General features: G+C 46.7%; 1 protein-coding gene across 8 annotated transcripts in view; it reads right to left on the bottom strand.

Moving 5' to 3' along the window:
* The window catches only part of ENOSF1 (enolase superfamily member 1), a 38,990-nt gene that overhangs the window by 4,250 nt on the left and 6,858 nt on the right, over positions 1–27,882 (bottom strand). Inside the window, exons 3-12 of one of the 8 annotated variants that reach the window (XM_019013890.3) lie at positions 19,135–19,250; positions 16,145–16,231; positions 15,781–15,807; positions 13,110–13,182; positions 12,974–13,012; positions 12,460–12,542; positions 10,494–10,528; positions 7,820–7,907; positions 5,141–5,275; positions 561–602 (exon numbers count right to left, since the gene is read on the bottom strand). In XM_019013890.3, the coding sequence (XP_018869435.3) occupies positions 561–602; positions 5,141–5,275; positions 7,820–7,907; positions 10,494–10,528; positions 12,460–12,542; positions 12,974–13,012; positions 13,110–13,182; positions 15,781–15,807; positions 16,145–16,231; positions 19,135–19,250 (725 nt within the window). Of the gene's footprint in view, positions 1–560; positions 603–5,140; positions 5,291–7,819; positions 7,908–10,493; positions 10,529–12,459; positions 12,543–12,973; positions 13,013–13,109; positions 13,183–14,543; positions 15,698–15,780; positions 15,808–16,144; positions 16,232–19,134; positions 19,251–27,882 lie in introns of those variants that run through there. The other 7 variants (XM_019013889.4, XM_055368605.2, XM_055368606.2 and 4 more) reach the window with 7 other exon arrangements.

Below are 27,882 nucleotides of genomic sequence, written 5' to 3'. Positions count from 1 at the left end.
GGAATGACTGTCACAGCGACTGATAAGTGGGAGATGAAGCATCAGGATGAAATACGGTGACAGTGATGAGCAGGTGGCACAGACGACAACACGGAACCACGGCAGAGCAGTATTGCTCCTTTTGCCGGGAAAACTGAGAATCAGCTCCTCACGCTGCTCTGCTCGTGGGCTGACTGCAGCAGGTTTTGGCAGGCACTCGGGCTTCATTTATAAGCTCAAAAAGTGAACGCAGTCATGTTTATTCAATTTGAAAGCTGGCTTTCTTAAGACCATTTTCTGCCCTTGCAATAGCAACTTTAAATTGCTGCCTTTTCAATTTCAATTAGACACTTTGAAAAAGATACCTGACCTTAGTCTTATAAATTGGAGAAACAGCCACAAACTTTTTCTATATCTGACTCTAGACTCTGATAAAATGACCCAGTTTCTAAGATGATGAAAATTTCCCAACTCAAAATACAGCAGGTGATGGAGCCTAACACACAACTGTGTCCTCAGTCACTGGTCAGCGTGTACTGACCCCAAGGGGATGTCACCCACCTGTTGGGGGCGTCACTCACCTGTTCTCCTGTGGCAATGCCAATTCCGAATGGGACCAGTGCCTATAAAATAGAAGGCAGCCTGGTGTTATTTTCCTAAGTTTTGAACTGCAACTCCCAATGTTTAAAAACATTTATAGCTGAAGGAGGAAACGGCCCTGCTGTTAAGCCATGTGAAGGCTCAAGACTGGCAAAGGATGTCCAGGGGAACACATGCGTGCAGGAGGGCTCTGTGTATCTGCAGAGGAGAAGGTGAGCACCGCTGAGCTGCCGCCACCAGCCCCGTTCCTGACCAGGGCTCTGCAGATCTCCTTCTGCGGTGTCCCGGCCCATGCTCCAGCTGCGCTCCTCCCAACGTGGACAGCACCTCCCTCTCCAGCCTGCGCAGTGGCATAAGGACAGGGCTATTCGGAGTGGCTCATTGTGGACTCACAGGGTCCAACCTTTTGCCGACTCCTTCCTGTGGGTCATCACTCCGTCAATTCCCTTCTTCTTGCCTCCCTGAGAAACCTCCTTCTAGAACCCTCTCATATCTTTTCTTTTTTTTTTTTTTTTTGAGACCGAGTCTTGCTCTGTCACCCAAGCTGGAGTGCAGTGGCGTGATCTTGGCTCACCGCAACCTCCACCCCCCAGGCTGAAGCAATTCTCGTGCCTCAGCCTCCCGAGTAGCTGGGATTAGAGGTGCACGCCACCATGCTGGCTAATTTTTGTATTTTTAATAGAGTCAGGGTTTTGCCATGTTGGCCAGGCTGGTCTCAAACTCCTGACCTCAGATGATCCTCCCGCCTCAGCCTCCCAAAGTGTTGGGATTACAGGTGTGAGCCATTGCACCTGGCCTCATGTCTTTGTTGATTCCAAAATCCTCTTCCTTAAGGCAGGAAAAAGCCGTGAAAAAAAAAAAATCCTCTTCCTTCCAGCTCAGTGGGTGGCCTCAGACCTCAATCTGCAGGTTAGGCTGAGACCATTGCTCACCTCATGGACTCCTCACCTGGTGAGGTACTGGACTCTGCACCTGAACACAGCCCTGCTGCTCTCTGTCCTCTCACCTGGCCCCTGAACACTACCTCACTCACCTGCCACCTGGACTCTGGGCGCTCCCATCCATCCTCTACTGTGACTGCGACTCCACAGCTACTCTGCACAGGCAGCCTTGGTTTCCCCCTGGTTTCCCTTCCCTTTGTTTAGGATAATAGTAATCACACTAATAGCTAACATTTTTGGAGCTCTGAGTACCTGTCAGGTGCTGTGCAAAACACTGACTTAAATGATTCCTGGTCTCAATCCAATGGGAGAGAAGCCAGCGTTATCCCCATTTTATAAAAAATGATAAAACAGTGTGCCGGGTTTGAACTGTTCCCGGATCACAAAGCTAGAAAGTGGTAGAGACTGGGTTGGAACTCCACTGATTCCAGAGCCAGAGGAGGCATCTGAATAATCAGACTAAGCCAACTTCTCAGCAGAAAAATCCCTTCACTCAGCAGCCAAGTATCCCTGATTCCGGTGCTGGCCCTGCATCTCACAGGATGTGTGGCCTTGGGCAAGCCCCGCCTGTGCCACCCAAAGCCTCAGCCTACTCATCTGCAGAAGGTCTTAGTTTGAGCAGATGGTCTCTAAGGCACCCTTTCAAGCCAACATTTTACGCTTCTTAAAATTTCTAATTTAAGTACTCTTGGTTATTTATCTCCAAAGAGAAGAGAAAGGGAGAAACGGAGGAAGGGGGAGGAGGAAAGGCCATTTGACTTATTTGTTCAACCATTTTAAGCATATATGGCAGACTAGGGGCCAAATGTTTTTCCTCCTTTTCAATATTTCCTGGATCTGCTCTGTTCAAGCTGCCCTCTCCCTTTATCTCTCTCAGATTCCTGGAAAAGCCTCCTCGCTCCCATCCCTGCCTGGGTTTCTCCCTGCCCATTCCTCACCTCCCACACACCCTCTGTCTCAATGGACTCTACATGTAGCCACCAGTCACATTATCTGTGCTTCAGCTGTCATATGCTGTCCTTTGTTTTTTTTTTTTTTTTTTTTTTTTTTTGAGACGGAGTATTGCTCTGTCGCCCAGGCTGGAGTGCAATGGCGCAATCTTGGCTTACCGTAACCTCCACTTCCCAGGCTCAAGCCATTCTCCTGCCTCAGCCTCCTGAGTAGCTGGGATTACATGCACACACCACCGTGCCCTGCTAATTTTTTTTTTTTTTTTTTTTTTTGAGATGGAGTCTTGCTCTGTCACCCAGGCTGGAGTGCAGTGGTGCGATCTTGGCTCACTGCAAGCTCCACCTCCTGGGTTCACACCATTCTCCTGCCACAGCCTCTCTGAGTAGCTGGGACTATAGGTGGGCGGATCACGAGGTCAGAAGATCGAGACCAGCTAATTTTTGTATTTTTAGTAGAGACGGGGTTTCACCATGTTGGCCAGGCTGGTCTCAAACTCCTGACCTCAGGTGATCCACCCACCTCGGCCTCCCAAAGCACTGGGGTTACAGGTGTGAGCCACCATGCCCGGCCACTATGCCGTTCTTTCATCGGAGAAGCTGCAGTGGCTCACTCTGACTGGCTGCATCCTCTGAGTGGACAGACCCCATAATCCAGCCCCACGTGGCAGCCTGTCCCTGGCATGTGCCCTGCGCTCCCTGGGGCATCTCCACTGCCCCCGCCTGGACCTGCAGGCTCTGCAGCTGCTCCTTCCTCAGATACTCCTAAGGGGATGGCCTCCCCCATGTAAGCAAAACCTAGGAGGGTTAAAGCCCTGAGGAGCTTCCTGTGAGATGCTCAGGTAGGCAGAGATCAGGTTGGTGCTAGGCCAGCTGGCATTCAGCAGGGCACAGCCAACCTGAAAGAGCCCTAAGGAGGAAAAAGCAAGTGGGACCCAAGGTGAAAAGTCTTGTTTCCCAGGGGCTCCTCACCTGAGATTCCTATTGTGGAATGATTCCTCAGAAAATTTGGGCTCCGTTTAAATAATGAAGGCTGTGGTCGCTCCATGGCTCCTGCTCACCCTTCCCTCACCTGAGGCTTAGCTTTCCTTATGGAGTCAGCTCTGGCCATCCCCCTTGTCCCAGCCCACACCCAACGTTCTCCTCAATGAACTTTTCTACTGTGCTTGGCATTCAGTGCCCTGGCCTAGTATCCTCCGGTCTTTGTTTCACATATCTCGGCTGTTCTCTCCAGCGAGGCTGCAATGTGGAAGGGGAGGGTATTTCTGAAACCCAGGCTTTGGCAGAGCATCCCACATAACATAGATCATGTGCTGATTTGCTGAGAGAAACAGAGAACTGGTCCCTGAGCCCCCGACTCCGCACCTCCAGTACGACCCATGAATTTATGTGGGATGCATCAAGGTGTCCCTCCTAGAACTGGAACCAAGACTGCTCCATCAGAGTTAAAGGTGTAAGATCAACACAAAATGGGGAGTGTATAGCTATGCAAAGTCACCTCAGGAAAAAATGTTCCTAGGCAGGCAGGATGTGGCTATAAGCCACATGAATGTACAGTTGTGTCACTGAATGACAAGGTTACCCTCTGAGAAATGTGCCGTTGGGCTGTTTCATCATTGTGTGAACATCATAGAGTGTACGTCCATGACCCTAGATGGTAGAGACTACTACACACCCTAGGCTATATGGCATGGCCTATTGCTCCCAGGCTACAAACCTGTACAGCATGCTACTGTACTGAACGCTGCAGGCAATTGGAACACAATGGCCAGTATCTAAACATACTTAAACATAGGAAAGGTAATGCGTTGCACCACATTACAATCTCTACAACGTCACTAGACAATGAGTTTTTCAGCTCCATTATAACCTTATGGGATTATATATACTGCGCCATTATATAGGCAGTCTTTCACTGACTGAAACATTGTTATGTGGCATGTGACTGTGCCAAACCAGTTAGCGTGTAGGAGAAAAAAAATTATCAGATGAAAACACAAGGCCGGGCATGGTGGCTCACTCCTGTAATCCCAGCACTTTGGGAGGCCAAGGCGGGCAGATGGTCTGAGGTCAGGAGTTCGAGACAGGCCTGGCCAATGTGGTGAAACCTCATCTCTACTAAAAATACCAAAAAAATTAAAAAAAAAAAAAAAAAAAGTAGCCAGGCGTGGTGGCACACATCTGTAGTCCCAGCTAGTCAGGAGGCTGAGGCAGAAGAATTGCTTGAACCCGGGAGGCAGAGGTTGCAGTGAGCCGAGATCATGCCATTGCACTCCAGCCTGGGCAACAGAGTAAGACTCTATCTCAAAACAAAACAAAACAAACAAAAAAAAAAACACCAAAAAACAACAAAAAAAAATGCTGTCACATTTCTATATTTACAAAGCATAGGAACCATGTCTATTAACCTTCAAATTGCTGGTAGCCCTTCAACTTTTAGCAGCTTACTTTATCTAAAACAAACAGAAATAAGGGCAAAGTATAAGCTGAAGTAGAAAAAGGAACGTCAGGTTTGTAACCCCTGTATTTGTCACACATTACAATTATTTCAGCTACTTCAACAGGAAATGCAAGAGGGAACAAGTGAAGAAATTTTAGGATCTGTCCCCAGCACTCTGGAAAACTAAACAGAAAAATAAGCTGCCACAGCAGCAGCAGCAGCCGTTTTCCTACCCTGGAAATGGTGGCGTGCCCCAGAATGTCATCAGGGGAGGTTGGCTCCTCAATCCACAATGGCTTGAACTTGGCCAGCTTGGACATCCACTCCACCGCCTCAGGCACATCCCAGCGCTGGTTGGCATCCATCATCTGCAAAAAGAGACTCTTCACAGGGAGGTCAGCCCTGAGCCAACCTCACAGAAGGGCTGCAGCTCCCAGGGAGGAAATGCTGTCACTCAGTGCCACCAACAGCTGAGTGAGACCCCTGACGCCTCTGCTGAGGCCCAGCACACGGCCTTAACAAAAAGAGCCAGAGAGCAGCTGCTGAGATGGGGACTCTGGCTCCGGGTACAGTCTTTAGGAGGAGCTGTGAATTGCTTGAGGAGCTGCTGGATGTCCAGCAGTGCCCTGGGCTGGGCCATGAGAAGTGCTCGCTGGCCCTGGGCTCTGGTCCAGTCTCCATCTAGATGCCACCCAAATACATGTGTCTTGCAGTGTTGGTTCTGTTCGTAGAAACCATTTTGTCACATTCTGAATCATGCACAATCAACATTGTTTGTTCAATAGTCATTTATTGACTATTGCCCACTGTGTGTCTGGGACAATAATAAATAGCCTTAACTCTCCCATAATGGCACACCTACTCCACTAGGCACTTTATGGATTTTGTTCCATTTAATATTTATAATAACTGGCCAGGCATGGTGGCTCATGCCTGTAATCTCAACACTTTGGGAGGCTGAAGCCCGTGGATTTCTTTTCTTTTTCTTTCTTTTTTTTTTTTTTTTGAGACGGAGTCTGGCTCTGTCACCAAGGCTGGAGTGCAGTGGCGCTATCTCGGCTCACTGCAACCTCTGCCTCCCAGGTTCACGCCATTCTCCTGCCTCAGCCTCCCGAGTAGCTGGGACTACAGGCGCCCACTACCACACTGGGCTATTTTTTTTGTATTTTTAGTAGAGATGGGGTTTCACCATGTTAGCCAGGATGGTCTCAATCTCCTGACCTTGTGATCCGCCCGCCTCGGCCTCCCAAAGTGCTGGGATTACAGCCATGAGCCACTGCGTCTGGCCGAGCCTGTGGATTTCTTGAGCCCAGGAGTTCAAGACCAGGCTGGGCAACACAGCAAAATCCTCTCTACAAAAAATACAAAAATTAGCTGGGTGTGGTGGCTCTCCCTTTTAGTCCCAGCTACACAGGGGGCTGAGGTGGGAGGATCCCCTGAGCCAGGGGAGGTCAAGGCTGCAGTGAGGTGCGATCATGCTGCTGTACTCTAGCCTGGGTGACTGAGTGAGACCCTATCTCAAAAAATAATAATAATAACCCCATGAGGCAGTTCATATTAACCCATTTTACAAATAAGAAAACTGTCATGCAGAGAAATTCAGTAACTGGCTTAAGAACAATAAGTCTAGTGAATGGTGAGTTCAAGTCCAGTCCTCTCCCTCCTAGGCCCTGGCTCTCTGTGTACCACTATCCTTCTTGGAAGCCAGGTGATGGCTGTGCCCAGCTTAAGGGACAGCCCCTCATCCCTGATCTTATCGTGCTTGGAGAAATGGACATCTCTATAAAATGTGCTAAGTGATAAGAGCTCTCTCCCAGGACACTATGAAAACCAGAGGACAGTATGCTCAGAACGGATTTTTTTTTTTTAAGAGGCTGGATCTCACTCTGTTGCCCATGCTGGAGTGCAGTGGTATTATTGTAGCTCACTGCAGCCTCCAACTCCTGAGCTCAGTGATCCTCTTGCCTCATCTTCCAAAGTAGGAGGGATTACAGACATGCACCACCACACCTGGTTAATTTTTTTTTCTTCTTTCTTTTAGAGAGAGAGTCTCGCTATGTAGCCCAGGCTGGTCCCAAACTCCTGGCCTCAAGTGATCCACCCGCTTCAGCCTCCCAAAGTGTTAGGATTATAGGCATGAGCCATATAATCCTAACACTTTTTTTTCTTGTATTTTTCGGTACAGATGGGGTTTTTCCATGTTGCCAGGCTGATCTTGTACTCCTGAGCTCCAGCAATCCACTCACCTAGGCATCCCAAAGTGCTAGGATTACAGGCATGAGCCACAGCGTCTGGCCAGCCCAGAATCAATTTTTATCATAAGTTATTTGGATAAAGATGACTTCATTAAAAAAAAAGCATTAATTCATGTATAAATAGTGATCCTGGGTCAAGAACTCAAAATTTCTATTTTAACTTATGCAAAAAAGCCTCCGAAGCCTCATAAAAACATCTTACTGTGACTTTCTTTTATGAAAATATTTTACACGTAAGAACTGGTTTATAAAAATACAAATCAGAAATGACTGATCCTTACATTTATCTCAGCTGAAGTTCCAACATTTCTTCAGTAATGGCCCCCGACACCCTCCTACCTGAGGAGCTAGGAGGGGAGATTAAATGATTGACACACCAGAGCACCAATGGGAAAACTGTTTGCTCAGGTACATCTGTGTTAGCAAGAAAGGATCCTTAACCCCAAACTTACTTAACTAGTTCTGCAGAATTAAAAAACGTAAAACTATTGGTCCCTTTGCTTATTTTTGTTTGAGCTCGCCTACTGCAAGACTATAGAAGTGTACTTCCTCTGACAATTAACTTTTTAAATTCCCAATGGTCTTTAATCTTGAAAGGAGTTGTATTTAGCCCTGGACAAAGGCTACTGCTTCTTAGTGGTGTGAGAGGATATTTACCAAAGTCTTTTCCGGTCCAATCATGTCTCGGATGATTTGGCATCTTCGCATGTCATCCTGGAGATCAGCACCCACCTTTACTTTAAACCTAGAAAATGCATTTGGTTTGCTAGTTTAGACCTGTACCTGGACTTGGCAAGGGCATCTGGAGTTTCTGCAGAAGAGACCGTCTCTGTCAACAATTCACAGATATGTTTTTTAGTAACCTCTTGCTCTTTCCTCATCTTCAGATAAGTCACTTGAAATAAACCTGGGAACTTTATCTCTTCATTCAGTATCAGGGCAATGACTCTCAATTATCTGCTGACCTGGAGTTAAGGAGCTAGACAGGGAAGTCAGGTCTTTAATACAATTAACTCCGTTTTCGCCGGGCCATGAAAAGGAATTAAGAACAAAAAAGCCACAGTGAGAACTGAAGAGGAGAGCGGGGCTGAAAAGGGGTGCCGAGTGAGCCACACTGTGATAGACTGAATGGAAAGGGTCTGGTTTACAAAGGAGAGCTTTGTCTTGAATTAACTCAGTGAGAGGAAGGCCACAGGGATGGTCTGTCCCCTGCAGTGCAGGGGCCTGAGGTTCCGGGAGGGAAAGTGATGAGATCAGGTAACTAGCGAATAGCAGAGTGCGGCTGGAGCCTCCGTGCAGAGGTCTCCTTTACACCACATCCAGACACTTGTAGGGAGCTCCTTAATCTCTGTGGATGTCCAGCTGTTCTCTTGAGACAAGGGCCTCTATGTCCACACCCTATGACTCTGCTGTCAGAAGAGTGTGTTGCTGGCCTCAGTGTGGGCACTGGCAGGTGGAGGAGGGGACACCACCACGGGGAGGCCAGCATCTGCCCCCTCGAACAGCAGCCTACCCTCCTTGTGCGCCTCCTTGGCTGAGGTCCTCCTGCTGCTTTGCAAAGAGCCCCAGCTTGCAGAGTGCCGCACATTCTCAGGCACCTGCCGTTCTCTTCTGTACCAGCTGAAGGCTTCAACTACATGATCCGTGATGCTCCAGAGAGGGTGGCTGGCCTTACGCTCTGGGTGCCAGGCTTCCTGTGCTGGGAAGAGACCCTTTAAATCTCCCCACAGCCTTCTCTGACTCACCAGATACATTGCTGCAGCCTCCCCCGGGTATGTAGAAGGAGAGCAAACAGCCAGCACTTACAGCAGCTGCTCTGAATCCTGCCCTGTGTTGGTCCTTCTGAGATATGGCAACTTTGAGGAGGACCAAAGCTCATATTATTTCTACTGAGAGAAAATGAAGTTCAGAGAGGTTGAGTAACTGACCCATAATCACACAGCAAGTACTTGCAGGGGATGAGGGGAAAAGGCAAGGTGTGATTTCAGTTCTATCAGATGCCAACACCTCTTTCCGCGGCTTCATGCTGCCTCCTTCAAGTTCTCACTCCTCAAGCCTTTATTTAGCTGAGGCATTAACAAGAATTCAGTGCCTCTCCAACTTAAGAACGCATAGGAATCACTCGGGGATCTTGTTCCAATGCAGATTCCCACGTAGCAGGTCTGGGGAGAGGCCCAGGCTGCATTTCTCACAAGCTCCCAGGTGATGCTGGAGCTCCTGCTCCACAGGGCACACTGAGTAGCAGGAGGCTCAGAGACCAGAGTGGCTGCAAGTCAGATAGGAAGCCTGGTGACATGTCACAAGCAAAAAGTGCCACTGTGAGCTGTGCTGAGGGACACACAGTGACTGGGTCAAAAGAGATGATGGTCCCTCTGCATTCTGCCCTGTGTCAGGATGCAGGGTCATCAACCATCGAGGTTCATCCAGAGAAGGTCTTAGGATGGCCAGAGGTCTTTACCTGCACAGGCGAGAGTCAGAAGGGAGAAGTGCAGATGAGCAGTGTGGAAAGGAGGTGGCCTGGAGGGAGAGGAGGCCACTCAAGTGGAGGAGGAACAGCCTGGCTCTTGGGAACTGGGACCTCTGGCTGGAAATTACATGGAAGCAAATGGTTGCTGATATTAAAGATCCACCTGGCTGGGTGTGGTGGCTCACGCCTGTAATCCCAGCACTTTGGGAGGCTGAGGCAGGCGGATCACCTGAGGTCAGGAGTTCAGGACCAGCCTGATCAACATAGCGAAACCCTGTCTCTATTAAAAATACAAAAATTAGCCAGGTGTGGTGGCGGGTGTCTGTAATCCCAGCTACTAGGGAGGCTGAGGCAGGAGAATGGCTTGAATCCGGGAGGTGGAGGCTGCACTGAGCCGAGATTGCGCCACTGCACTCCAGTCTGGGTGACGAGAGTGAAACTCCATCTCAAAAAAAAAAAAAAAAAGAGAAGAAAAGAAAAGACCCACCTAATACTCAAAGCCCTCAAAGAATGGAAAGTGCCTCACCAAGTTAAGCTCGCTGCCTCTGGAGATGTTCATGCAGAAACTGAATCAACGGTGTTACTGACGGTAAAGACTGGATTTCTACTCTAGGTTAGTGCCTGAAATAAACAATCTCCCAAGCCTCTTTCAACTCTGATGGCCTATAATTCTAATGAGGACTCACATCCTGCCTTTAGAGAAAGAGCCTGGCCTAAGGGGAAACTTCTCTTATGCATCCCTATGAGCCAGGGTGATCCTAGCCCGTGGGTGCCTTTTACTCCTTGGCTCCCTGCCAGGAGAGACTTACTGCCTGAGTCTCTCCTGCCGCCAACTGGGAAAGTCAGGTCCATCATCACACTCACCTGGTCCAGCCATCCTTCAGCGCCTGGGCACAGAGCTGTGGGAAAGGAGCACAGGGTCACACACTGGAGAGAGCCCCTTGGTCTGACCAGGACGTCAGTCATTGCTGATCTATTTCACAAGCATTACGGTTATAGCATAGACCAGAGTAACACCCACGTGTTGTTGAAATTAACAGAAGAAACAGCTTGCCTGACAGAGATCACTTTTTACTTGTAGGGTGACTTTCTTTCCTCATCTCTATGGGAACCATTTTTTTAATGGTCACAACCTTCCCGGAAGGGGAATATAGCATTGATCTCTCTCTTTTTAAAGCTAGAATATTCTGTGGCATCTATAGAATGAGTGGATATAAGAGTAACATGCAGAAGCCAGCCTCTCTCTCCACTCTCTAGAAGTGGGCACAGTGTAAGGAGAAACAGTAATAAATCCACCATGTGCCAACTGCATGCCATGTGCCAGCCATGGTGCCTTGAGCATGACACAACTTACAGCATGTATCTAAATCCTCAAAACCACCCCAAGAAATAGGCATTACTTCTCAGTCTCGCAGTGGGTCTGCCACTGGTGCTGCCCAGGAATCATACCCTAGGCTGTCACCTTCCAGAGCCCAAGGTGACTCACTAAGTCAGAGTCCTGCAGTCCACAAAATGAATGGCTTTGCATGTGCTTGTGTACTTACAGAACGAGGGCTTGGATCCAAAATAATTTTTTTGTTGTTTTTTGAGATGGACTCTTGTTCTGTCACCCAGGTTGGAGTGCAGTGGCGTGATCTCGGCTCATTGCAACCCCTGCCTCCTGGGTTCAAGTGATTCTCCTGCCTCAGCCTCCTGAGTAGCTGGGACTACAGATACACATTACCATGCCCAGATAATTTTTTGTGTTTTTAGTAGAGACAGGGTTTCACCATGTTGGCCAGGCTGGTTTTGAACTTCAGACCTCAGGTGATCCACCCACCTCAGCCTCCCAAAATGCTAGGATTATAGGCGTGAGCCACTGCCCTCAGCCAAAATGATTTAGAGAGGTGAACAGGAAAGTATTAAATTTCTCCCAGAGAGGCTGGAATCGAAAGCCCATGTGACATAAGAAGGAATATATATTTGGTCTCTGCCCCCATTGCTGCCCCCCTATTTCCTAGCACACAGTCCCTAAAACCCCTGGCATCTCCTGAGCGATAGGAGTGTCTTTTGTACATGAATGAGAGAGCCCTGCTGAGGTCCCCTACGTAGCTTCAGGATGGGGCTGGGGACCAGAAAGACCTGAAAGGCATGATTGTGGGGTTGGAAACTTTAGCCTATTCCCAGATAGCTGGGGAGGCGAGGGGGCTGAAGGCTGAATTGATGGCCAATGGCCAAATACTGAATCATACCTAAATACTGAAGCCTCCATAAAACCCCCAAGGAACAGGGTTCAGAGAGCTTCCAGGTTGGTGAACACGTGGAGGTACTGGGAGTGTGGCTCACCTGGAGGGGACATGGAAGCTCTGTACCCCCTCCTCACACCTTGCCCTATGTGTCTCTTCAGTTTGGCTCTTCTTAAGTTGCATCCTTTATAATAAATGAGTAAACATAAGTAGTGTTTCCCTGAATTCCGTGAGCCATTCCACCAAATGATTCAACTCAAAGCGGGGTTTGTGGGAACCTCTAATTGGAGGCAAAGCCAGTCAGAAGCACAGGTGACAACGTGGACTTGTGATTGGCATCGGCCATGGGGCAGTCCTGTAAGACTGAGCCCTTAACCTGTGGGGTCTGAGGCTAGTTCCAGGTATGTGCTGTCAGAATTGAGTGAAATAGCAGGACACCCAGTTGGTGTCCACAGAGAAGTGGAGAACTGGTTGGCGTGAGAAGGAAAACCATACACATCTGGTGTCAGAAGTGAGGTACTGAGAGTAGTGGTATGAGGACAGAAGGAAAAACAGGTTGGTTTCTCCCCATTCAGCTGTCTACAAAGCCAGGTTAAAATGCCCACCTGCTTCAACGTGTCATCTGAGTACCCCAGCCAGGCGCACGATGTCGTGTAAGCAGGGTAGCCTTGTGTCAGCATTTGCTTCTCTGTGAAAACACAGCGCCGTCAACATTTTGCACTTTCCAGGGCCCTTCGGAATTGGAAGTGCCTGTAGCTAAGCTGTTTCCCCTGGAGAGTCCAGCTGTTCTGATCCGGCCCTGCACACACACCCAGCCACAAATTACTAGGATGTCAAACCCAGGTGATCAGGATACTCTCACGGACTGCCCTGCTCCCCCAGGGCTCTCCCTACAGTGTAATCCTAAAACCAAACTTCCTTTCAGCAGTGGCTGAAGCAAACTCTGCAGTCAGAGGTCATACCCAGCAGGCTTCACCATGCAGACTTGAATGTTGATTTGAGGGTCTAGCTGCTCAGCACAGGGCATTTGGGAGGACAATGTGTACCCCAAAAGGACAGGGGCACTCAAAAGTGGCCAATGTTAGCAAAAACAATGAAGAAAATTTTCTTACAACCCACCTCTTTCTTTTTTACCAACTTGACCTTTCTGCAGTATTTCTGGAAGAAATAAAAAGCATCACTCACTCTTTTAGGAAACAAAGCATGCCACTACTGTGTGTGCACATCGTGTATCCCAGAAAGCTTCCAAACTCACCTAGGGCATCCTCCTCAGTCAGGACATCAGTGATGTACCTGAAATCTATGCAGGATACCAGCGTCCTGGGATCCTGGCAACGTGACAGGAGGGGAAGAGGCCTCAATCAATTATAAGGTGGGTTATATTTTGTTTTTTAAAATCTATTATTCTTTTTTTAGAGACAAGGTCTCACTCTGTTGCCCAGGCTGGAGTGCAGTGATGCCATCATAGCTCACTGCAGCCTCAGTCTCCCCGGCTTATGTGATCCTCCTGCCTCAGCCTCCTGAGTAGCTGGGACTCCAGGTGTGCGCCACTATGCCCGGCTAATTTATTTTTATTTTTGTAGAGATGGGGGTCTCACTATGTTGACCAGGTTGATCTTGAGCTCCTGGCTTCAAGCAATCCTCCCTCCTTGGCCTCCCAAAGTGCTGGGATGACAGGGGTGGGTTATGTTTCTAAGAAGTTGCTTATGGTGATACATGGGGCTCATTCTTTCCTGGCAGGGACCTTTAGGGCTTTGTTAAATTGTTTGACTCTGTCATTCCTAAGTGTAGAGTCCTTTAGAGGCTCCTCACTGCCCCTGACGAAGCCCTCAGACGCTCATGCTCTGATCCCTTGCCACCCGCCCCCACCCTGTTCTTTCCAGCTAACATGACTTCCCGGAAGGAGGACCTGGCCCCAGGCAAACACTCAGCAGGAGCTCAGCGGGGAGATGAATGCCTGGCATCACTCTGTACATCAGCGCCACACCGCAGGGCTGTCCACGGTGAGCTATGAGGCTGGAGATGGTCCTGGAGCAGTGAACTGCAGAGGAAAGAAGGCTGCCCTACACCTGGGCCACCGCTCACTAGCAGTGTGACCTCCGGCAGCTTCTTCTCCTGCCAAATGGGGATGTTTTCTTCACTGACAGGAACACAGTGGGTGAACCGGGAGCGAGCGGCCCACCTGGCTGACCACCCACCAACATCTCGGCGGGGCCTCGTGCTGAGACCTCTCCCCACCCTGACGGAACAGTCAGTTGGAAAACAGCCAGTAGTTCCATTCCCACTAACATCTTATAGTGACCAATAATACTCCACCATAACTGTCGAAAATCCTAAAAGCTCTTTCAACCCTGAGATCCTACTTCTAAGAGTTCTGGGCCAGGTTCGGTGGCTCACACCTGTAATCCCAGCACTTTGGGAGGCTGAGATGGGTGGATCACCTGAGGTATGGAGTTTGAGCTCAGCCTGACCAACATGGTGAAACCCCGTTTTCACTAAAAATACAAAAAATTAGCTGGGCGTGGTGGTGGGTGCCTGTAATCCCAGCTCCTCAGGAGGCTGAGACAGGAGAATCGCTTGAATCACTTGCAGTGAGCTGAGATCATGCCACTGCACTGTAGCCTGGGCAACAAGGAGGAAACTCCGTCTAAAAAAAAAAAAAAGAAAAAAAGAAAAAAGAAAAGAGTACCGGCATTGAAAGGGAACAGGATCCAAAAATGGAGGGTCCACAGGTGGGACCTCAGGCACATTTCTGGTGGCCTGCAAATCATTCCCTTTTGGTGGCTACTTCCTCCATCCCTGTAAAACGCCAAGCTTGAATCTAGAAGGGGGCTCAAGAGCTCTGTGTCCTTCCCCTATGGATGGCCCCGAAGCCACTCTCCATGTCAGAGACGATGTGACAACCTCCTGTCTTCACTTTCCTCCAGAGGAGGAGCAGTCTCCTGCCCAACACTCTTCAAGGCCATGGTGTTCTTTGTTTTTCCTTAATTTTTTGCCAACTAATAACAAGGGCCTTCATTTGTGGATCACGAGGTTTTTAACCACCACCCAGGTGTCGCACTGAGGCCACCGCAGCTCAGAGTGGGGAAGTCACATGCTCAAGGTCACGCAGCTGGTGAGCAGTGAAACCCGGACTCACAGCCAGCTCTGCATGGGGTCTGAAGCTCATTCCCCTTTAATTTGCCCAGTTTTTTCCTCCTCAGCATCCAGTTGTTCACCCCTGCTATGAAAAGGTCAAGGAGAAAGAAAACAGTCAAGTGCATAGCTTTAGAATTCAGTGTTGAGCTCCTTCCCTGCTGGAATTGTACAGTAGAGGCTACAATGGCCTGATCTTACTCTTGGTGTCAAAGTGACTGGATAGTATCTTTTCTTTTTTCTTTTTTTGAGACAGGGTCTTGCTCTGTCACCTGAGTGCAGTGGTGCAATTATAGCTCACTGCAGCCTGAAACTCCTGGGCTCAAGCCATCCTCCAGCCTTCCAAAGTGTTGGGATTACAGGCTTGAGCCACCATGCCTGGCCTGGATAATATCTTCATAATATTATAACATCTGGCTTTTCAGAGTTTATGAGGTGCTTTTCTCATTGATCTTTAATTTTGTGAGGTTCCTAGAGAAGTTAGGATGATCCTCTTGTCACAGTCAGGCAATGGAGGCTCAGAGAACTGGCACCGTGTGTTACACATGCACGGTGGGGGAGGCAGGACCCCCTCACTGCTTCCCCTCATGCCACCCTGCCTGCATGAGCACAGCCGTCTGTTACGTCAGATATCAGAAAATGAATGTCATATTTTATTGGCTTTTTGCTTTATCATCGCTATAGTGATCAACAGATAGTCCTGAATATATTTACTGATCATCAAAAGGCATGTCATCCATGATATCCATTTCATTTACAGAAACAATTGTAACATTAACGATGCTACTCACCATGTCCACAAGTAACTTCCAGACAGGCTTGAAGTAAAAAAGAAAGGATTTGTAAGACATATGTGTAAAGTCCCCATTTTTTTCCTGACAGTAAATGCATTGGCAGCAAATGCTGGCTGTCAGCCACCAGGTCCCCACACCCCCCTTCTACTGCTGCCTGCGCCTTCCGCCATCCCATCTCCTCTTTCTCCTCCTCCTGCAGTTCCCTACCTACTGCCAAAACCTCTCAGAGGACAAAAAACACAAAGCAATTATCTGTATTTGCTTTTGGGGGCTGCAGTGTGTCTGTCTTTCCTCTGTGCGTAGGGAAAGTCAGTGTCGTGCAGCTCCCAGGAGCCTCCTGAGCGTTTGTGAGAGGAGTTACCTTTCCCTCCTGCTTGGCCCACAAGTCCCACACCGCGTTTAGGACGGCTGCTGTCGCCAAGTGCACCACACCCTTTTCTGGACCAATCTGGTTAGGAAGCAAAGTACAAAAGCACTTTTTAGAAATGAAAAAGAGGGCTGGGTGTGATGGCTCATGCCTGTAAACCCAGGACTTTGGGACCAAAACCAGCCTGGCCAACATGGTGAAACCCCGTCTCTACTGAAAATAGAGAAATGAGCCAGGTGTGGTGGTTTGTGCCTGTAGTCCCTACTCAGGAGGCTGAGGCAAGAGGATCACTCGAACCCAGAAGGCGGAGGTTGCAGTGAGCCGAGATCGCACCACTGCACTCCAGCCTGGGCAACAGAGCAAGACTCTGTCTCAAAAAAAAAAAAAGAGAGAGAGAGAGGAAGATATTTAGGTCTTCCGTCCAGGGACACATCTCAAAAATTAAAAGGCAGCAATAGAAACCCACCTAAAGGTTAAGTTTAAAAAAAACAGTTGCTAACCTATTGAAGAGTTTTAAGAATAGCAGGAAAAACACCTGTGTTTTCCTCTCTTCTTTCTCTCTCTCTCTATATATATATGTTAAGTATATGTATGTATATACATATGAACACACAGACATATGTACTTCTTTTTTCTGAACCATTTGAATAAAGTTGCAAATATCATGTTCTCTTAACCCTAAATACATCAGTGTATAGTTCCTGAAAACAAGGATATTTTCTTACATAACCGTAGTACAATAATCACACTCAGGGAATATAACATTGATAGAATATTGCTATCTAAAGGCCAGTCCATAATCAAATGTCACCAGTTTTTTCCAATAGTGTATTTTATTTTACCCTAATCCATATCCCATCTGGGATCACGTATTGCATTTAGTCGTCATGCCTCTTTAGTCTCTTTTTACCTGGAATAATTTTTCTTCTTCTTTTTTAAATGTTATTAGCATTTTAAAAGAGTACAGGCCACTTGATTTGTACAGCATCCCTCAATCTGGGCTGATCTGGAGTTCCTTCATGACTAGATTCAGGTAATACATTTTTTGGCATCAATACTACATAAGTGATTATGTCATTTTGTTTTATTATTAGGATTGTTAACTTTTACCTCTTGGGTAACTTAGTGTCCATTTGCTTTCTCCATCACCATTTCATTTTCCAAGTAAGGAGGTTATTATTGTCCCAAAATTTGGGCATCCCTTGATGACTCTTGCCTCAATTAATTGTAGCTATGACAGTTATGCTGATTTTCTGATGTTATCATTCCTTTTATATTTATTAGATTTTAATCAGCTGTAACGGTGGGCTTGACCTTGTTGTTTATTACCTCCTTAAAAATTTTTTATTTTATTATTTTTATTTTTAAAAAGTACAGACGGGGGTCTCAACTATGCTGCCCAGGCTGGTCTTGAACTCCTGGCCTTAAGTGATTCTCCTGCTTCAGCCCCAAGGTGCTGGGATTATAGGCGTGAGCTACTGTGCCCAGCTGATTGTTCACTATCTGAATGGACTCATGGATTTTATTCAATGGGTTATAAGCCATTACTATCATATTTATTTGGATGCTCAAATTGTCCCAGATTCAGCCAATGGGAACTTCTTCAAGGTGACATCTTTCAAGGTAAGTTTAATATTCTCTGTATAAAGTAAAAGAGGAAATCCCAGGCACTATTGAAAGTACATTCTCTTGTGCCCTTCTCAGTGCATGGATGGGAGACTGAGCCGGGTTAGGAAAAGACAAAATCCCGTATCACGGGACAAAGGCAAAGGTCAGGGTATTGAATTCACCTTATTGTGTTGGAATCCTTTCTCCAGAGCCTAACTTTTTCATGCCTTGAATTTATAGTTCAAATACCAAACACATAAAAGGTACCATGGTCTTCCACCTTTTTAAGTTTGCTCTTCTCTTAATGTTTTCTCTTTAATGACCTTCTTTTACATCTCTCTCTCTTTTTTTTTTTTTTTTTGTTTTGAGACAGAGTCTCGCTCTGTTGCCCAGGCTGGAGTGCAGTGGTGCGATCTCGGCTCACTGCAAGCTCCGCCTCCCAGGTTCACGCCATTCTCCTGCCTCAGCCTCCTGAGTAGCTGGGACTATAGGCGCCCGCCACCATGCCCAGCTAATTTTTTGTATTTTTAGTAGAGACGGGGTTTCACCATGTTAGCCAGGATGGTCTCGACCTCCTGACCTCGTGATCTGCCTGCCTTGGCCTCCCAAAGTGCTGGGATTACAGGAGTGAGCCACCGAGCCCGGCCTGACCTTCTCTTACATCTCTAATACTACTCACATTATTTCTCCATAAAAAGATTGCCCATTTAGTACTTTATCCTCTAGAGCACTTTCCAATTCAGGGAGGAGGAGATGAGGTCCTTAGAGAAGAGATAGCTCTCAGGACCCAAATCTCAGGATCTCATCTCCTTAGTAGAACATTTTATTCAGCTAAATTCGGGCTTGAGTCATTTAGATCATCAGTCTTACAGAAATGAGTTGTTTACCTCAAAATACTGATGATCTAAATGACTCAAGCCCGAATTTAACTGAATAAAATGTTTTACTTTAAAATTATAAACACATCTCTAGGATGGGCATGGTGGCTCACGCCTGTAATCCTAGCACTTTGGGAGGCTTAGGAAGGCGGATCACTTGAGGTCAGGAGTTCAAGACCAGCCTGGCCAACGTGGTCAAACCCCATCTCTACTAAAATTACAAACATGAGCCAGGTGTGGTAGTGCATGCCTGTAGTCCCAGCTACTCAGGAGGCTGAAGCAGGAGAACTGTTTGAACCCAGGAGGTGGAGGTTGCAGTGAGCCGAGATTGCATCACTGCACTCCAACGTGGGTGACAGAGTGAGACTCCATCTCAAAAAATAAATAAATAAACAAATAAATAAGCCCATCTCTATTTTCACATTCGTTGCACTCAAAGGACATCTCAGACCTTGGTAATATTACTTATGTAAGCATTTTACAAAATAGGTCCCTTACCCATCTGAGCTGCCCATCACTTGTGAGCTGCCTATAGAAGCCTCTGAAGTCACCAACAATGTCCTTGAGGTCCTTGTTGAGCACATGGTGAGCGAGGGCATTCACAGCACAGACAACTATTTAAAAAGGATTGAACTCTTGTTTATGCTTCTATACTAGGTCAAGAAATTAGCACCTGAAAACATCACAAACAAACAAATGTGAACATTTTATGAAAAAATTAAATCTAGGCCAGGCGCGGTGGCTCATGCCTGTAATCTCAACACTTTGGGAGGCCACGGCAGGAGGACCACTTGAAATGAGGAGTTCCAGACCAGTCTGGCCAAAATGGCAAAACCCCGTCTCTAATGAAAATACAAAAATTAGCAGGGCACAGTGGTGCGCACCTGTAATCCCAGCTACTCAGGAGGCTGAGGCAGGAGAATCGCTTGAACCCAGGAGGCAGAGGTTGCAGTGAGCCGAGATTGCACCACTGCACTCCAGCCTGGGCAACAAGAGTGAGACTCCATCTCAAAGGTATATTCTTTTTAAAATTGCATCAAATATGTTTTCTTTTCTTTTCTTTTCTTTTTTAGGCAGGGTCTCACTCTGTCACCCAGGCTGGAGTGCAGTGGCACGATCACGGCTCACCGCAACCTTGACCTCCCCGGCTCAGGTAATCCTCCCACCTCAGCTTCTCGAGGAGCTGGGATTACAGGCATGTGCCGCCACACCTGGTAAATTTTGGTATTTTTGTAGAGACGCAGTTTCGACATGCTGCCCAGGCTGGTGTCAAATTACTGCGCTCAAGTGATCCACCCGCCTTGGCCTCCCAAAGTTCTGGGATTACAGGCATAAGCCACTGTGCCCAGCCCCATATGTTTTCTGTGGTTGTCATAAGAAATATCACACAAGTAGAACACGTGTTAATCCATATACTGAGCTAAACTTCCTGAGTAGAGAACACATTGTGATTGGCTGTCACATGAAAAACAGAACCATAGATTGACAAGTTTAAATAATGTTCCCAAATTATTTTCCTATTCACTTTGTAAAGTGTTTGAACAATCAGATTCAAAACCAAACCACGCTAGTTCATGTTCATAAGGAATAAGAAGGCTGACTTAATAGAATTTTTAAAAGGAGAAATGCCTTTTCATTATTGACAAGTATAGAAAATGCCTTGAATTCATAACATAAACCATTAAACATTAAATAAAATGAATTTGCAATTAGCATACTATTTATATGTAAAATGTTAAAATATATGAAAACACTGTCTTAACATGAAATTTCTTACTATTGACTTTCCCATGATATACTACATTTTTCATAAGTAATTTGAAGGTTAAATTTAATTTGGGTCAGCATTACCATCAATTATTTATTTTTGGTACCTTTAATTATTATTATTATTTTTTAGAGACAGGGTTTCACTCTGTCACCCAGCCTGGAGTGCAGTGGTGGGATCTAGGCTCATTGCAATCTCTGCCTCCTGGGCTCAAGTGATCCTTCCACCTCCGCCTCCTGAGTAGCTGAGACCACAGGCTCGAGCCGCCATGCCCAGCTAATTTCTTGTATTTTTGGTAGAGACAGGGTTTCACCATGCTTCCCAGGCTGGTCTTGAGCTCCTGAGCTCAAGTGATACACCTGCCTCGGCCACCAAAATTGCTGGGATTACAGGCCTGAGACACTGCACCCAGCACCTCACTGTAATCTTGAATGCCTAGCCTCAAGCAATCTTTTTGTCTCAGCCTCCTGAGTAGCTAGGACCTACACACAACACCACACCAGCTAATTTTTAAATTTTTTGTAGTGACAAGGTCTTGCTATGTTGCATGGGGCAGGGGGTGGGGAGGTTCTGGAACTCTGGGCTCAAGCAACCCTCCCACCTCGGCCTCCCTAAGTGTTGGGATTACAGGTGTGAGCCACCATGTCCTGTGGTATTTTACTTTGAAAGGATTTCTTGGACCTGGCACTCACTCCTGTAATGCCAGCACTTTGGGAGGCTGAGGTGGGTGGATCACTTGAGCTCAGGAATTTGAGACCAGCCTGGGCAGTGTGGCAAGACATCATCTCTACAAAAAATACAAAAATTAGCCGGTTGCGGTGGTGCGCCTGTGGTCCCTGCCTCTCGGGAGGCTGAGGTAGGAGGATCACTTGAGGTAGGAGGATCACTTTAGCTTTGGAGGCAGAGGTTGCAGTGAGCTGAGATTGTGCCACTGCACTCCAGCCTAGGTGACAGAGCTGAGCCCTGTCTCAAATAATAATAATAATAATATAAAGGCTTTCTTGTGTTATTTAAGATGATGAAAAAGTAAAGTAACCCTTTGATCCTTTGCCAATTCTAGGAAACATTTAGCCTACGTTGTGTAAATGGACACAATAATTGAATCAAGCCATCAACTTAGCTTCAAAGAAAGGAATGTATTCCAAAACATTTTGATAAATTTGTTTGGTGCCGCCGTGGATTCAATAGTAAAAGTTTTCAGTCATTTAATAGGACAGTTGTAGAGGTACAGTTTTACTGTCAATAAGATCTTGAGAAGGACAGTTTGAAAATGGTGCCCCAGGCTGGGCGCGGTGGCTTACGTCTGTAATCCTAGCACTTTGGGAGGCCAAGGCCGGTGGATCGCCTGAGGTCAAGAGTTTGAGACCAGCTTGGCCAACATGGTGAAACCCCATCTCTACTAAAAATACAAAAATTAGCTGGGCATGGTGGCAGGTGCCTGTAATCCCAGCTACTTGGGAGGCGGAGGGAGGAGAATCACTTGAACCCAGGAGGTGGAGGTTGCAGTGAGCCAAGACCATGCCATTGCACTCCAGCCTGGGCAACAAGAGCGAAACCCCATCTCAAGAAAAAGAAAGAAAGTGATGCCCCAAGCTTTTAGCACATGCCTGGCCAAGGGTGAAACAGCTCTCGGATGATTGCACACTTTAGGTCAGATGTAGCATTTAGGGCTGAACCAGCCATTCCAGGTTCTCTAGGGCTTTTGTTAATGGGATACACAATCATTCTGGTTCAGACATTCATTCCCTAGAATTGTGAGAAGACAGAGTCCTCCTCACTTCTTGAAGGTTGATGCTCTTGAATTAAAGAAAATCTGAAGTAAGTCAGTGACTCACAGTGAGGTACGTTATTATTGACACCAAACCACCGTCTCAGGGATTTGATTGTTGCTATAAATCATTGACTGAAGCATACCTCTGGTTCATGTCACAATACCAAATGCACTTAACAAAAGCTAAGGATGATCTCATTTTTATGACTCTCAGAGTGCACAAGCAGCACTTATGTATTCATCTACAGTGTATGGATTTTTCTTGCTCAACAGGAGACTAGAATTTGTCGCATTCAATAGAAATTTGGGTTGTGAGGCCAGGCACGGTGGCTCATGCCTGTAATCCCAGCACTTTGGGAGGCTGAGGAGGGCGGATCACCTGAGGTCAGGAGTATGAGACCAACCTGATCAACATGGTGAAACCCTGTCTCTACTAAAAATACAACAATTAGCTGGGTGTGGTGGCACATGCCTGTAATCCCAGCTACTTGTGGGGGCTGAGGTATGAGAATCGCTTGAACCTGGGAGGCAGAGGTTGCGGGGAGCCAGCCAAGATCACGCCATCGCACTCCAGTCTGGGCGACAAGAGCGAAACTCCGCCTCAAAAAAAAAAAAAAAAAAAAAGAAATTTTGGCTGTGGCAGGAAATTGACTTGGAAAAGAAAAAAAAGGCCCTTGAAAGCAGCTTCTTGGCAACTAAACCCAGGGGGTTTTCTCTTGTGATTCTATCTGCTCAGGGACTTCAATTCTCTGGAGCCTCTAGCACTGGAAGGACATTGAGTAAAGTCGGTGGGTGACTTGTGGGTGCCTGAAGTAAGAGTGGTGTCATAAACTCTTAAGGCTGGGTTTTTAAAAATTTTGTCTATTTAAAAATTCTTTCTTTGTACATCTTTTTCTATATTTTTTAAAAAACTAACTTAGTCTACATTGTACATATTATTATACATGTGTCCAAACCTAAGAGTGACCCCTATTGTAAACTACAGACTTTGGGTGATCATGATGTGCCAATGCAGGTTCATCAGTTGTACCAAGTGGGCCACTCTGGGCAGAATGTTGATAATGAAGGAGGCTGTGCCTGTGTGGGGAAAGGGGTATGTGGGAAATCTTTGTAACTTCCATTCAGTTTTGCTGTGAACCTAAAACTACTCTAAAAAAATAAAGTCTTAAAAAAAAAAAAAAAAGGCTGGCCATGGTGGCTCACGCCTGTAATCCCAGCACTTTGGGAGGTCAAGGCAGGTGGATCACCTGAGGTCAGGAGTTCAAGACCATCCTGGCTAACACGGTGAAACCCCATCTCTACTAAAAATAAAAAAAAAATTAGCCAGGCGTGGTGGCAGGTGCCTGTAGTCCAGCTACTGGAGAGGCTGAGGCAGGAGAATGGCGTGAACCCAGGAAGCAGAGCTTGCAGTGAGCTGAGATCATGCCACTGCACTCCAGCCTGGGTGACAGAGCGAGACTCCGTCTCAAAAAAAAAAAAAAAAAAAAAATTAGCTGGCGTGATAGTGGGCACCTGTAATCCCAGCTACTTGGGAGGCTGAGGCAGGAGAATTGCTTGAACCCGGGAGGCAGAGGTTGCAGTGAGCCGAGATCACACCACTGCACTCCAGCCTGGGCGACAGAGTGAGACTCTATCTCAAAAATAAATAAATACATAGATAAATAAATAAATAAATAAAATAAAACAGAAACAGGCCAGGCACGGTGGCTTATGGCTTATGCCTGCAATCCCATCACTTTGGGAGGCTGAGGCAGGCGGATTGCTTGAGCTCAGGAGTTCAAGACCAGTCTGGGCAAAATGATGAAATCCTGTCTCTACAAAAAATACAAAAATCAGCCCAGCACACTATAGTCCCAGCTACCTGGGAGGCTGAGGCAGGAGAATCGCTTGAACCTGGGAGGTGGTTGTTGCAGTGAGCAGAGATTGTGCTACTGCACTCCAGCCTGGGAAACAAGAGCGAAACTCCATCTCAAAAAAAAAAAAAAAACCCAGGTCAGGTGTGGTGGCTTACATCTGCAATCCTACCACTTTGGGAGGCCAAAGTGGGTGGATCACCTGAGGTCAGGAGTTTGAGACCAGCCCGGCCAACATATAGCGAAACCCTGTCTCTCCTAAAAATACAAAAATTAGCTGGGCATGGTGGCACACATCTGTAGTCCCAGTTACTTGGGAAGCTGAGGCAGAAGAATCGTTTGAACCTTGGAGGTGGAGGTTGCAGTGAGCCAAGAATGTGCCACTCCACTCCAGCCTGGGCAACAGAGCGAGACTCTGTCTCTCAAAAAAAAAGAAACATCAGCTAGGCATGGTGGCTTGTGCCTGTGGGCCCAGCTACTCGGGAAGGTGAGGTGAGACAATCATTTGAGTCTGGAAGGTCAAGGCTGTATGAGCCGTGATTGCACCACTGCACTCCAGCCTGGGCAACAGAGCAAGACCTTATCTCAAATAAATTAATAAATAATAAAAACTTTAAAAACATAAAGAAAAAAGGATAAAAATGAATATTAATTAAGTAAATTTAATAAAGTCATGATTTAAAAAAATACCCAATCAAAAACTACACTGGTATATTCTATACATTTGAAAAACAACCCTCCCTCTCTGTCTCTCTCACACACAAGCACTCTCTTCACAGTAACCCTATTTTTTTTAATCATAAACAGATGATTAGGTAAGTAAGCAGAAGAACCAGGATGAGCTAATGGAATTTTTCATCTTTAGTGTGAGTGCTGTGTAACACATTTAGTGAGACTGCAGTGAGTCACCTGAAATATGTAGCAAGGTTAAAGTTAAAATGGGTTCTGTCATGTTGTGGTCTGAAAAAGGAGGAAGCCAAAACCCTTAGCACAAAAGAGTCATTAATTAAAGTCATGGAGAGATGGAAGTTGATTTATCCGTGCCTGAGACATCCACCAAGACAGCGGTGTGGGGCTGGGAATGGAGGAGGAGAGGGGAAGTGAAGGCCCTAAACACTGAGCTCAGCACCCATCCCAGAAGGGCTTCTTATCTATCTTAGTGCCCAGGGCCCCTCCACGTGTGCCCAAGTCAGCAAAGTTTAAAGTCTGGGCTGTTAACAGAGAGTGGGTCCAATGGCCTAACATATCTTGTAAGCTCGCTGAGTTTTATGCAACCTTTGGGGGCTGTGCTGTAGGGTTTGCAGTATGGAGAAAGACAGCGGCTTCATAAAGTACTCAACTTACAAACAAGGGACAATTAAAGTCGCAGAATAAGCAGAAACGCAGCTCACAGCTCTATCTTAGTAAGTGGTTACTACTTTGGGGAAAACTTTAACAGTAAATTGTTTACTTAATGGAGAAAAGGGGGACTGACTCACAGTATGGTCTTTCTCTGCCTGGCAAATTCCTGTTTGCTCTTTGAGACTCACCTCAAAGCATTACTTCTGCTCTGAAGCCTTCCCTGAGCCTTTTGGACGGAGTGAAGTTACCCCCTGACATGGTTTAGACATTCTGCACAAATTTCATGTTGAAATGTAATCCCCAGTGTCGGAGGTGGGGCCTGGTGGGAGGTGATTATTAGATCTTGGAGGTGGATTTCTCATGAATGGTTTAGCACCATCCCATTGGTACTGTCTTTGAGATAGTGAGTGAGTTCTCGTGAAATCTGGTGACTTAAAAGTGTGTAGCACCTCCCCATTCCCTTTCTCTTGATCCTTTCGACATAGGATGTGCCTGCTCCCCCTTCACCTTCTACCATGATTGTAAGTGTCCTGAAGCCTCCCTAGAAGCTGAGTAGCTGGCATCATACTTTCTGTAAAACCTGCAGAACCATGAGGCAATTAAACCTCTTTTTCTTTATAAATTATCCAGTCTCTTGTACTCCTTTATAGCAATGCAAAAATAGCCTGGCTCAGAGTGGTGGTTCATGCCTATAATCTTAGCACTTTGAGAGGCCAAGGTGGGCAGATCATTTGAAGTCAGGAGACCAGCCTGACCAAACATGGTGAAACCTCATCTTTACTAAAAATGTAAAAACTAGCCAGGCGTGGTGGTGTGTGCCTGTAATCCCGGCTACTCGGGAGGCTGAGGCATAAGAATTGCTTGAACCCGGGAGGTGGAGGTTGTAGTGAGCGAGATTGTGCCACTGCACTCCAGGCTGGGCGACAGAGCAAGACTCTTGTTTCCAAAAAGAAAAGAAAAAAAAAAAAAAAAAAGAACAGCCTAATATATCCTCTCTCTGTAAAACTTGTACATAGTTTTAAAAAATAGTAATTCTCAGACTGCACTATGATCATTTCTTTTATGTCTACTTCCCCAATAAGTTCGTGTGCTCCTTGTATGTGGGATTCTGTCTTCTGTATCTTTTTTTTTTTTTTTTTTTTTGGGATGGAGTCTCGCTTTTTCACCCAGGCTGGAGTGCAGTGGCGCAATCTTGGCTCACTGCAAACTCCAACTCCCAGGTTCAAGCAATTCTCGTGCTTCAGCCTCCTCAGTAGCTGAGATTACAGCCATGCATCACCACGGCCAGGTAATTTTTGTATTTTTAGTAAAGACAGGGTTTCACCATGTTGACCAGGTTGGTCTTGAACTGCTTGACTCAAGCAATCTGCCCGCCTCAGCCTCCCAAAGTGCTGGGATTACAGGCGTGAATCACCACGCCCGGCCTATCTTTCTCTTTTTAAAATTACTTTGGTGCCTGATGCATGGCAGCACTCAGGAGAAGTCTGCAGAAGGACTGACTTGCTGGACAACTGACCGCCAGCCCTGTGAAGAGCAGAAACAGCAGCCACCCGGGCAGTGTCCATTGAAAGTTCAAGGAAGGTTCCCTTGCCATTCGCACATACACACACTCACAAACTCACACATTTCTTTTATATGCTTAACAATTTAAAATCTCTCAATGGGCCAAGATTTTTTTCTACAACTACTGAGAGCGCTGATGGTGCAAACATCCAAGGGAGAGGTATCACACTACCACCGAAGTTAGAGAAACTCTTTTCCCTCCTTCTAGACCCTTACCCTTCAATCTATCATAATTTGGCTTCAGGCCCTAATAATCCACTGAAATTGACCTGGCGAAGGCCACTGTTTTGTACTTCTTGAATTTTGTACCATGTGTAAGTATTATGTATTCAAAAAGAGTTGCATTTAAAAGTTCTGAAGAGAAAGTGCTCTGGGCAGTCAGGTGGTTCTGCCATGACTTGCTGGGTAGCTGTCTGTGCCTCAGTTTTCTTCTCTGTAAAAAATGAGACAGCTCAAGATCACCATTTGAGATCACATCCAGCTCTGAAAAAAGTTATGTTCTGTGTCTTCTGTTTAAGAAAATAGAAAATGCAAATAAAAAAAGAATGACGTATACACGGCTCAGTATGCATCTTAAAGAATCTGCTCTTCCCCAAGGGAGACCTCCGAGATTGGGCGGGGCCAAAGCCCTTTTCGCCATGAAAATAGTGAACTTGAAACCGATTTGGTGTGAAATATTTTGAAAAGGCCGGGTGTGGTGGCTCACACCTGTAATCCCAGCACTTTGCGAGGTTGAGACAGGCGGATCATTTGAGGTCAGGAGTTCGAGACCAGCCTGGCCAACATGGTGAAACCCTGTCTCTACTAAAAATACAAAAATTGGCTGGGCATGGTGGTGGGAGCCTGTAATCCTAGCTTCTCAGGAGGCTGAGGCAGGAGAATTGCTTGAACCCAGGAGGCAGAGGTTGCAGTGAGCTGAGATTGTGCCACTGCACTCCAACCTGGGCGAC

Source organism: Gorilla gorilla, chromosome 17 (genome assembly GCF_029281585.2).
Source record: "Gorilla gorilla gorilla isolate KB3781 chromosome 17, NHGRI_mGorGor1-v2.1_pri, whole genome shotgun sequence".
NCBI lineage: Eukaryota > Metazoa > Chordata > Mammalia > Primates > Hominidae > Gorilla > Gorilla gorilla.
Note: the sequence above shows the minus strand (reverse complement) of the source record. Positions and strands in the feature narration are given on the sequence as shown.